We start from the raw sequence: 13052 nt of genomic DNA on the forward strand, positions 1-13052 counted from the left end.
TGAGAATGATGGTCGATATATTATTAGCATATATATAAATAAGTAGTGAATACATTTTGTTTACGAAAATAAAGCATGTACGCGGGTTAAAAAAAAATGAAAAAGTGGAAATCGAGAAATAGTCGAAAATTTAAATAAAATGGTAGAGAGAATATGAGATTTGGGGGGATGGATGATGTTAGGGATGAGAACATGTTTTAAGCGTTTTTAGCAAAGGAAAGTTTTTTAAGGAGGTGGAGTGGTCCCCACCTTTTTTCTTCCAGTTTGACAGCGTGTTTGGCACCCACGTGGTGCTCGACGCTCAGCTTGCCACGTCACCACCACCAACACCACCACCAGCCGCGTTTGACCATTACGTTAACCATTTTCAACCCTTCCTTTTCCCTTTTTCTTTTTTTTTTTTTTTATTCGACAGCCGCGTCGCCCTTCATTTCAGCCATATCCTTCGAACCAAAATATTAAAAGAAAAATAAAAATACACACACATGCACAGTAAAAAAATATTCCATTTCCATTTTTTTAAAAAAAAATCAAACCGAAAATCACTTCTTTTTTTTTTTTTTTTTTTTTTTCTTTAGTGCAAAGTATTTCGTCACAATGTTAATCATGGAATCCAGGCCTAAAGTCTTTAATTAAGCTACCATTTTCTATTTATTCAGTTTTGTGTATTTTATTTTATTTTTAAGATTTTTAGTTAGATGTGAACATTTTTTTTGGGAAAAATGGGACTGTTGTTATAGATTGGCCTTTTTGTGGTTGGAGTTAGGAATGAACATTTAATTTGATTGACTTCAAGTTGATTCAAAGTTTTATGAATTTCTAGGCTGCTTGTTCATTTTATTGGTTGATTTTTTTATTTTTTTATTATTATTTTTGTTTGTTTAATGTAAATATCTAGCTTATTCGAGTTTTACGATTCAATTAAAATTACCAGGGTCTACTGTTTGTTATTATCGATATTATTAATGTACGTATATTGGTAATCTCCTTTTTTAATCCTCATCACAACTTGATCGTTATATTAATTATTGTTTTGACATGTCATCCTACATTCAATGTGAAAATTTTGATTTTAAATTTATCATTAAATTGCAAGTCTATAATCTATGACAAACCGCTCGTGGGCTTTTAGATGTAGATGAGCTGATTTGAAGAGGGAAAAAGGTCAATATGACTAAACATGTAAGTTTGTGTGCCTTGTTAAACAGATTTTATAAGACCCACTGTTTGACACATACTCGAGTGGGCAGTTGGTTTCTACTAGCCCGTTACTCCTTTGTGAAATGGAGGACTCGACTCGACCATCCTGACGATCGGACTTTACTTTTTCTTAATGTGCGGACTTCTAGGGATTTCTTGAGCTTGGACCTTAAGAATAGTGATCATAACAAACTTTATAACAAGTGTTTATTAATCTATGAATATTAAAATTTTGCTTGTTAGAAGTTTTAAGATGACTAATAAAGTCTCTAGATTTTTAATTTCTTACCTAGTAAATTATTGTGTCTATTAAACATAAAATTGAAAGTTCAATGATTTATTAAATACAAACATGAAAGTGTAGTAACATTTTTTTAGTAAAACAATCGTGAGAATGAGAGATTGAATCTTTGACCTACATAGAGGAAGTTCATGTCAATTACCATTGAGGTAAGCTCACTTTAGCGAAAGTGTAATAACATTAAACTTAAAATTTAAACGCTTTATTCTATTACAATTCCTATATTTTCGAATAAATATCTTAACAAACCTATATTGTGTGTTTAACATTTTGCAATTAATTTTGTCTCTACGAGTACAAATAGTCAATATAGTTAGTTGTGGTTAATTTCTGCAATTAAAATTTAGTTTCTATGGGACATAAAATTTGAAATTTTTTTTACATGATCCTTATTGTATTGAAGATTTTCAAGTTAAAAAAAGACTAATCATCAACTAATTGTAGGGACCCTTTTTAAATTGATAAAAAGTACACATAAACACCAATATTTGACATTGAAAAGGATTGCAAACTACATAGACCTAAAATTTAAAAAATTGAAAAGCTAGTATTTTTTTATTTTTTTTTTGGTTGAGAGTTTTATATAATAATTGTAAATCCCATTTTGATTCTCAATCTCACAAGATTCATGAAAGTTTATAATGTAACCCCACTTAAAGTTTTGAACTGTCTCTTTTCCTTTTTCCTTTTTTAAGAAAGAAATCAATTCACATAGAAAATCATGAAAATATTGAAAATCCATAATTCTTTGCTCCTGTGAAATCTTCCATGTAAACTCTTTTGGAATGTCATCATCTCAAGATAGAAAGAAACACAACTAATTCATTAACCTCCTAGCTTGGGATTCTTTTGCAAGCAATCCATTCCAAAACTCTAAATTTGGAAAGAATCCCACTCAAATTGCACTTCTACATAAGAAGCTCAATTCATTTTTTATTTTGGCCTTCTAGTTGAAAATGCAAATTCAACATGCAATAGTTTAGATTTTTAACCTTGGAAAAGTAAAACCAAATTTGACTTTTTAATTTTTTAGATCGCATTAATTTACACCATCGAATTATACCACAACTTTTAATAAATTATTATTATTATAATATATTAAATATTAAATAATACCAAATTTAATTTATGACTACGTTACTTGTTCTCTTACATTTAATTAAATGATTATTTAGTTTTGATTTCTATTTATCAAAATTGATAAATTAAACAAATTTATTTAGTTTCTAGATATTTAATTATCCTACACATCCAAATACAAATATTAGTTATCCCATATTTTTAAATTTCAAATATTTGTACCCATAAAGCAATATAGATAGGGGCTAAATACACGTTTGAGAATGATTTGTCATTTTTTAAATCACCATAAAACAAATTTTTAATCCTTCAAACTTAAATTTAATAAATGAAGGATTAAAAGTGATTTTAAAATTACTAAAATAACTTTTATCATATTTAAAATTAGTCTAAAATACGTATTTAATCCTCTAACGTCAACTTTGATATTTGATTTTACATTTTTAAATATAATTTTTATAATTAAAAACACATAAAAAAATGATTTTAACCCTTTTGAAATTACTATATTTAAAAATCACATCTAACCATTTTACCATTTTAGAATGGCTAGAAAAATACCTTGAATGTGTTGTCTATAAATGTAGTAAGTACATTCCGCCCGTCAAATTTACCCAACGGTCAAAAAAGGAAAAAAACCAACCAGAAAAATAAGCAGCGTTGCTTATTTTCAAATGTTAGTAAAAAAAAAAGAAAAAGAAAAAGAAAATGATAAAAAAATTGATGAGGCGGGAGTCGGTCCCTCCCTTCCTAACTTTACGTACTCAATCTTCTCTCTACCACTTTCTCTCTCTAGAGTCAGACTATCTCACTAGATCAGTAAAAAAAAAAAAAAAGAGAGAGAGAAAAGAAAAAAGAAAAAAAAGGAATTTTAGAAGAGAGAGAAAAAAGAGAATAAAGAAAATGGGCTGTCACATCCTCACCCAGTCCATTTCCAAGTGCCCTCTGGCCAGACCAGACCGACCACGCAAAGGCTTCCTTGCGTTGCCTTGCATTCGCCACAACTTAGGGTTGTCAACTCAAAAACTCTTCCTCAATCCTCAATTCCCAATTCCCAATTCCCGATTCCAATTCCCGATCCTCAATCTCTACCTTCCATGGACAAACCCCACGATCCCCCTTTCGATTTCTACAAACATCATCTTCAACCCGATGACCCTCGTCCGCCGCCTCCAGACGCCTCCGTTTCACCCAATTCTCTTCCCCCTCCTGACCTGATGGACCTCGATCATTCCCGACTCGTTGGTGTTCCCGTCGCTGGACCTATCCTTCCTCTTGATTCTTCACCTGCTCCTAACTTTAATGCTAAATTGAAGGACAAGGTTGTTGTTGTCGAGAAGAGTTCCGGGATTCGCCGACGAGGTCGTCCTCCTCGTGGTCAAGTTAAGCTCCCGCCGCCACCGCCTAGACAGAAGAAGGATGAGGAGGATGTGTGTTTTATATGCTTTGATGGTGGGAGCCTTGTTCTCTGTGATCGACGGTGAGTGGACTTTGTTTGTGTTTATTTGTTGTGGTTCGCCGTGAGTTTCGGAAACGAGTTAACTTTAGATTTATGGAATCTTTGCTTTGCGCCTTCGACTTTTATTTAGGGAATTCCGTCTCGATTACACTTGAGCTTGTTGATTAGTTGTAGCTATTTAAGCGGAGATTTCGCTGTTAATATAATACGTTTGCTCGAATGAATTTTTCTTGATTTTGTTGAGGTGAACGACACGGAAATAGTAATTCTTTTAATTTTGTGCATCTAAGGTGAGAGAAAATTTTCCTTATTTGAGCATAGTATTAAAATTTGAGCTCAATCGTTTCCCGTTTCGTCGTCCGTTACTCTTTGCATGTACCGGGTTGTGGTATAATTTGTTAAGAAATGGTTTTCATTTATTGTTATTTGACAGAGGGTGTCCGAAGGCTTATCATCCATCATGCATCAAGCGAGATGAGTCATTCTTTCGATCGAAGGCTAAATGGAATTGTGGTACGTAGCTTTGTGTTTTTGTTCGTGTCCATACACTCCTTAGGAGTGGACTGTGGATGCCATTGTAACATTGCCTACCAAATATTCACTATCTACTAGAATTCGAGATGCAATCCTTTTTCATTATTGTGCAGGATGGCACATATGCACAAGTTGCCAGAAGGCTTCCTATTATATGTGCTATACATGCCCATTTTCTCTGTGCAAGGGATGCATTAGAGGTGCTGATTACCAGTGTGTTAGGGGAAGCAAAGGATTCTGTGGAACTTGTATGAAAATAATAATGCTAATTGAGAAAAGCACACCTGATGGAGAATCGGTATGCAAAAACTCTATATTGTCTTCCTGCCTATGCATGTTTGATGATCTATTTTTTATTTATCAAGACTACTTATACTTCAAATTCGATAGTGAATAATATGAAGAAATACATTCATAGTGTGGCACATGCATGCACACTCGAGAAAATCCATCTTTGCTTTCTGTTTCACTCTAGTGATTCTTGCTTGGTTTGAGATTAACATTCAATCTTTAATTTGCTAGGCGATAAATTCATCTAGATATTCAGAGTATTATTTTTATTTTGGGACCTGGTTATTTAATGCAAATATTAGCCATTTTCTGTACGTCAGTTTCTAATTTATGCCTTCCATTTTGTTTTCAAAATCCAATAAATTGTTCTTAAACTATGCAGGTCCAAGTTGATTTTGATGATAAAAGTAGCTGGGAGTATCTTTTTAAAGTGTATTGGATTTATTTGAAAGAAAAGCTCTCTTTAACTGTGGATGAGCTCATTCGAGCTAAGAATTCATGGAAAGGAAGCACTATCATGGACCATAAGGTGGCTCCTAGTGAGCTTCTCGATGGCAGTATTGATAAAAGCCATGGGGCTCATGCTTCGTATAGAAGCCCAAAATCACAGAGGAAAAGGCCTAACAGGCAACAAAATGCTCCAAATAAATTTGGTTCCTTAGTGGACAGGCCAAGTAGTAATGAGCAAATTTCTGGAAGCACAAAATGGGCAACTACAGAGCTCATGGACTTGGTTGCACATATGAGAAATGGTGACACAACCAGGCTTTCACCATTGGATGTACAAGCTTTACTGCTGGAGTATGTAAAGAAAAATAATCTTCGTGATCCTCAACAGCAAAGCCAAATTATTTGTGATTTCAGGCTTACCAATCTATTTGGAAAATCACGGATAGGTCACTTTGAGATGCTAAATCTTCTTCAATCTCACGTCCACAGAAAAGAAACTGCAGCTGATAATGTAACCTGTTCAGGAGCTGGTGTAGTGATCGATCCAGTTGAAAGCAAAGAGAAGTGTGATTGTGAAGTAGTGGATGATTGTGAAAGAAAGCGTAAAACACGCAAGAAAGCTGATGAGAGTAGTCAGCAATTACATGCAATTGCAGATGAATATGCCGCAATTGACATTCAAAACATTAACTTGATTTACTTGCGTCGTGATCTGATAGTGAGCCTTATTGATGATGACAAAAAATTTAATGACACGGTTGTAGGCTCTATTGTGAGAATACAGATTCCAAATAATGATGAAAAGCATGATTTTCATAGGCTTGTCCAAGTTGTAGGTATTGATGTCTAATATTAATGCTTGATATGACTTTGAATGATATATATATATATAACCCTTGATCTTAACATTTTGCATATGTAAACAGGCATAAGCAAGATCTCTACACCATACACAGTCAGTGAGAAAACAATTGATGTCATGCTTGATATATTGAACTTGGACAAGAGAGAGTCCGTGTCTATTCAGGGGATTTCTAACCAAGAATTTACTGAGGTAATTAAACTTACTTTATTCATCGAAAACGATGTTTTCCTCGATCTCTTAAACCCCTTGGCTAGTTTAATGTTATTGACTGATTTTTTATAATGGTGGTGACATAATTTCTATTAATTGTATGCAACTTAGATTCAATTATCATGCTTAAGTCTAAATTTTCTTTGGTTTTGTAGTTGATTTGTTTGTCTGTTCAGAATGTTTAAAGAACATGCTACATCTTACAGTCACATGGCTTTGCTTCTAGTTTCACATGGCTTTGCTTCTAGTTTAGGCCATTTTAAAGTCGATAATGTTTCCACCCGTTCTAAGTTGGACCCTTGCCTCATTCTCAGGATTTTCTCAAATTGTTTCTAAAATATAATGATAGGGAGGTAAAGCCCATATTTAGTATTTCCACATGTTTAGTTTTAAAGATTGGCTTCTTTTTCGATTTCCGAAGAGAGATTGAATTATCATTTCTGTTGGAGACTGAATGGAATGTAGATTAAGAAACTCAACAATCAAAGTGAACTACTTTTTGGTTGGAGAACTTTTTATGTAAAGCTAATTGCTTAAAAATGCAACTACATGTTTCTGGCTCAAAACAGGGAAGAAAGAAAAAAAACACTAACTTAAGCAAATGTTCGAGATACTTTTTATACAAGTCATCCCCTAATTCTTTTGTGCAGTATGATTGTGATTATGGAGTTTGTATATCATCTTTGTATAGGCTTCTTTTGATCAAAAGAGTGTTATTGATGGTTGGTGATCTCCTCTTTCATTTGATATGCGAATGTGATGGACATGCTATTTGCGTCATTGTCAATTTTTCTAAGAAATATGTGCATGCATTTTACCCTTTCATTAGTATTGATGGTTTATTAGTATATACTCAGGAAGAATGTAGGCGCCTACGCCGGAGCATAAAGTGTGGGCTTGTCAAACGATTCAGTGTTGTAAGATTACATATCCGTAGCTCTTTTTATGTTTCAACCTATTTTGCTGTTGTGCCTTTAGCTTTTATACAGATTGCATTGTTTATAAAGATTTTTGTTTTTGACTGCAGAGTGAAATTCTGGACAAAGGAAGGGAACTTCATGCATTGAAGATTAATGATGTAAGTTGAACCCCACTTTTGTCAATTATGAGACTCAATTATATTCTGCTATGGGTTTTGGTTTTTTTTCTGTGTATTGTGTTTTGTGTGTTGGGGGGGGGGGGGGGGGGTGGGGGGGTGGGTAGAAATTAGAGTCTATCCATCTCAAAATCAATCAGATAAAAGATAAAACAAATACCAGAATCTAAAGACTATTCCCAAACTAAAAAAAGGTTTTTTAATGAAAAATAAACTTGCATGAATTCTCATTTTATTTGGATAGATTTTATTTAAAATGGAAATTTCGTTTAATTTACATATGCTATATTCTTTTTACTCGAAATAACAAGCAAAGATCTGATTGTTTGAGAGAACAGCCCCCCCGCCCCGCCCCTAGGTTGTTCTCTCTCTTTCTTTTGATTAATTCCATATTGTTGAGTCTATACATCTCAAAATCAATCAGATAAAAGATAAAACAAATACCAGAATCTAAAGACTATTCCCAAACTAAAAAAAGGTTTTTTAATGAAAAATAAACTTGCATGAATTCTCATTTTATTTGGATAGATTTTATTTAAAATGGAAATTTCGTTTAATTTACATATGCTATATTCTTTTTACTCGAAATAACAAGCAAAGATCTGATTGTTTGAGAGAACAGCCCCCCCGCCCCGCCCCTAGGTTGTTCTCTCTCTTTCTTTTGATTAATTCCATATTGTTTCTTATGTAAAAAAATACAGGTAAAAAAAGCAATAGCAACCAAACCTCATTAGAATAGTTCCCTGAATGTTTCATTGTTATTTTTCTTAACTGAAGATATGGGCAACTATTTATTAAACAATCAACTAAGTCTAAGTTGAATGCAGTTCCCGTTTTTTTTCCAAGTTCTCAACTATTTCTAAAATTGAGGTCTAAACTATATGATATGTTATAGCTTAGTAGATTACTATTATAGATAAGATGCTTAGGACTTCAACATATATCATATGGATGGAAATTGGAATATATATTTTGAAGACATTAATATGCTGATAAACTCTTCTTTTCATTTACTAATATTTATATTGCCAAAATGTGAGTCCTCTCTCTCTCTGTCTTTCTTTCTTTCTTTCTTCTAGGGTGACGGTGATAGGATCGGTATTAGGGGATTATTAGGGTATTAAGGGCATAATAGAATTAGATAGGGTAGATAGGGAGTTAATTATAATTGTTGGTTAATAGAGGGAGAGGGAAATGGAGGAGGTAAGCAATATTTGGCATATGAATTGGGGCTTGAGAGTTATTTCAAGATTGGGAGAGTCCAAGTACCTCGAACACTTGGTTTATCTTGTATTTCTGTTATCTTTCCTACCATGCCCAAGACTCACTGTTCTGATACCAAATTGATAGAACCCGGATATATTGAAATATAAAAGATAACGGAAGATAACGGAAATATAAGATAAACTAAGTGTTTGAGGTACTTGGACCTTCCCAATCTTGAGATAACTCTCAAGCTCTAATTCATATGTCACATATTGCTTACCTCCTCCATTCCCCTCTCCCTCTGTTTATAACCAACAATTATAACTAACTCCCTATCTACCCTATCTAATTCCTATTATGCCCTTAATACCCTAATAATCCCCTAATACCCATCCTATCAGATGGTTGCTATGAAGAAGTTGATATAATCACTAAATGATTGATTCTTGGCCTAGATAATGATATGGATAATCTTCATACAGAATGGTGTTATAAACCGTGATAGAGAGTTTTAGTGCAGGTGGTAGAGAGATTTTGAAATATTTAGTAAGGAAAGTTTTTTTTTTTTTTTTTTTTTTGGGGGGTTGGGGGGGGGGGGGGGTGGGTGTATGAGGGGTGAACAATAATCATGATTTCGTTTGTATTTTCTTTTCAAAAGGACAGTTCTTCAATGATTGATGAGTTGATCCATTTTCTTAGGCCAGAAACATGGTCAGTCTAGAGATGTTCTAAAAGTTGTCCAGCATTGGCCAACACACTTAAATTTTCTTGAGCCTGTGGATCAGTTATATTTTAGGGTGTTATACGGCTAGTAACATTTAAGACAACTTTGATTGTTCTCATATTTGGTCATGTGATTGATTTCTTTCCGCACTGTTCAGTTTTTTGATGTGCTTGTTTGGTCTTTTGTTGTATGTGTGTCATATTTCCATCCAGCTGCTCCGAAAAGAGATCTCTCGACTCACTCACCTCCACGATCAAGCTAGTGAGAAGGGCAACGTGGATGAATATCCTTTTATGAGATATTAATTTGAACTCACTCTTTCAGTTGCTTTTATGCTATCAATCATGCTTGTCGATAATGCTGAATGACATTTGTGGACCACCTCAATTTTCAACATGACTTCCTCATTTCATTTCTTCCCGTTCTTTGCATTTTTTTGTTTCATGAATATTGAGTAGTTGATAGTGACTCTTCTCACAAAATTTCTCTCTAATTTATCAATGCAAGCAAATTTACCTTTCCTTTTCAAATAACAAGTTATCTGGATTCATGGTTTTGTTAACCACACTACACTTCTGTGCACTGAAAAATGGAATTTGCTTTACACCCATATTCAAGGACTACAAGATCTATTAGAGCAGATAAGTTGAATCTTCTTCATTTTATGCATATTTCATTTGCTAAACTTTAGTTTGATAGTGGTTGAACTTTTATGGTATTCCTTGACTATGCCATACACTAAGAGATTTTGCGGAGAGGTTACATCGGCTGAAATCACCTGAAGAACATCAGCGTAGGCTTCTTGAAATTCTTGAAGTACGTTCTGATCCAACTATGGATCCAAGTTATGAGTCTGAAGAAGATAAAGATGAATCAAACAAGAAAAGACAAGGTCTGTTAACTGTCTTAAGTTATTATGGAACTATTTTCAAGTTTTTCCTTGAGGAAGTATTCTGTAAATTTATGTGTATTTGCAGGAAGTCTCAAGAGATCTAGAAATTGTGACTTTGATGAAAAAGAGGTGGAGCTTGTCTCACCACGAAGAGGAACCAATTCAAACGTTAGTGGAAGTGATGTACAGCAAAATTCAACTAGTACTTCAGAGCAGAGTAGAAATATTAGCTTACTTACTCACGTAAATAAGGGTGGTGACTGCTTGCCCAGTGACAGGACCTGTGAAACGTTGTGGGCAGGAAGAGGTCTTGTACCAAATAATTGGAATGTACCTAGCCAGGCTAAAACTGCCACTCCTTTGTCCTCTGATGGGAATTATCAAGTGGTCTTACCTGAAGCCTTAATTCCGCCACTTTCTATTGGGTTAGGATGTTCTTCTAATGATGCCGAAGTGGAAAGGATATGGCAATACCAGGATCCGACTGGAAAAGTTCAGGGTCCATTTTCTATGACGCAGTTACGCAATTGGAACAATAGTGGACACTTCACTCCTGATCTTAGAGTATGGAGGATAACTGAATCACAAAATGACTCTGTACTGTTAACCAACGCGTTAAATGGATGTTATAACAAAGCATCTTCCATTTGGCACACCAATCATCTTCTGAGTCTAGGACGAGGAAATGGACTTTCTTTGGGTGGTTCAGATAATCATCATAATGGTCAAAGTAATGGAGGTACTGATTCTGGTATGAATTCTGTTCGGTTTGATGTGGATTCTATCAGGAATAGCAACTCTGAGCAGAAAGATCATATTGCCGTTTGTGATACTGAAAATGAGCCCATGATGAGCACTGGTTCAAGTTCACCTTCTAAAGATATGTGTGCACCTGCAGATACTGTCAACTCTATTCAGTCTCCAGGTAGGAACCTTGACGAGTCATTGAAGAACAATAATTCATGGTCCTACCCATCCCTCATGAATTTACTTTCATCAGCTACATTATCTTTACAACCACCGGTGACTGACGTCCATCAGGCCAAGGAAAACCACAGCCCCAATAACGAGGATCAGAATTCACAGACCATTACTTTGGGAGGAATTCATAATCAAACCGGTCGCAAGAAACGGTCTAGTAGTGAGGATTGTTCTAGTCAATCTTCAGGACAAAACTGGATCGCTCCACCTGCAGCAGATGCTTCCTCTCGTGAATGGAACTCTAATTATAGCGGTCTTTCTTTGATGGGTTCATTCAAGCCATCAGAGAAACTTCGAGAAACTTTACCTGATATTCCTCATTCTGACCTGAAACCGATGACTGGAGATGTTGAAATTAAACAATCTGCATCTTCAAGTGTTCTTGTTCAGAATTCTGGCCTTAGCTGGAATAGTGCCTCAAGTTTACCGGGTGGACGACAGCTTCCTAGTCATGTAGCAACGGGTGCTTGGGGGGGTGGGTATTTGGCTGCACCTGCACCAGGTAGAGCTATTGAGGACTTGAACTCCACTTTCATAGCTGCATCTGGTATGAAATCATCTGATATAATCGACGATCACGAGACAACTGGGGGTACAATAAATTGGGCAATTGATGATGAACCCGATGACTTCAACTCCTTGGTTGATGAATCTGTCTCAGATTTGTTAGCAGAAGTCGAAGCAATGGAATGCTTGAGTGGTTTGGCTTCCTCAGCGTCGATGATGAATTGTAGCGAGGGATTAAATCGGGATTCTAAAAGTGATTGTTTTTTCTCGGTAGACGGTTTCAATCCAGCAGCTGAGATGGGGAAGGTGGATGCATTGAGCTCCACAGCCAATTTGCAGTTTCCATGTCACATCAGAGTGAAAGATGAGCAACCTTGAACTGCAGAAACATCGACGATTCTTCAATTGGTAATCAAGTCGAGGGATGAGAATCCTTGTAATATATCACCGAACCAATCTGAAACTTTGACAAACAAAACCTACGGGAATTTCCCCAGAACTTTGGCTTATGCAGGAGTATTGTGGAAATAAAGATCGGCAATGATTACAAATCCAAAGCTCGACGGACATTTCTACAACAAATCCTGTAATGGCCCAATGAGCAATTGTTTTAACACGTCTAGTTCGAGAAATCAAGATTCAGTGTAGTTGTAGATCCCCCTGTGGAACAGCCAGCAAGCGCCATTCAGAGGCGGAAATAGATGGTCTTCTCCTGGGCCGCCACCCAAAGGGCAGCGGAGTCTGTAAATATATATTATGGAGGAAATGGTAATATGCAATAGAGGGAGGTCCATGCATTTTTTTAGCATCTGTAGTAGATAGTTCCATTGCTATACACTGCACATCTGGTTTTTACATTCATTATTCGGACCAGTAAATTGCTGTTTAACATTGTTGTAATTTTAACACGAGAACTTGCACAATTAGAAGGCCTGTGGAATAATATGCATATCAATAATACCTGATTGTTTAGACTTTACATCCTCAGGGTATCTGATCTACATCCTTTTCTTTATCTTTGCGTATTGCTTAGTAATGACCTTTCAAATGAGAGATGTCGTTTGTAGGAAAAATTATTTGCTTGTTATAAAGTGGTTCCCAGTTGAATCATAGTTTTATATACATATAGGATAATCCTTACGAATTTACTTTACAATGAGGTTTGTCTTTAAATTTTTAGATAAGTAACCCTGGTTTTATTTTGCAAGATGCTAATATGAGTATGTATTTACAAAGGGGCCAAAATAGTTATTTTT

General features: G+C 35.2%; 1 protein-coding gene across 1 annotated transcript; it reads left to right on the forward strand.

The window, feature by feature from the left end:
• Positions 1-3497: 3497 nt before the first annotated feature.
• Positions 3498-12775, forward strand: LOC120091741 (zinc finger CCCH domain-containing protein 44). Its single transcript, XM_039049860.2, has 10 exons — positions 3498-4061; positions 4474-4553; positions 4688-4872; positions 5248-6151; positions 6242-6369; positions 7248-7307; positions 7418-7468; positions 9629-9699; positions 10154-10308; positions 10394-12775. Exons 1-10 carry the CDS (start codon positions 3679-3681, stop codon positions 12172-12174), a joined length of 3798 nt encoding a protein of 1265 aa, XP_038905788.1. The 5' UTR covers positions 3498-3678; the 3' UTR covers positions 12175-12775.
• The last annotated feature ends 277 nt before the right edge of the window (positions 12776-13052 follow it).

This window comes from Benincasa hispida, chromosome 1 (assembly GCF_027475165.1).
Source record: "Benincasa hispida cultivar pf3 chromosome 1, pf3_genome.v1.1, whole genome shotgun sequence".
In the NCBI taxonomy this organism is placed as follows: Eukaryota; Viridiplantae; Streptophyta; class Magnoliopsida; order Cucurbitales; family Cucurbitaceae; genus Benincasa; species Benincasa hispida.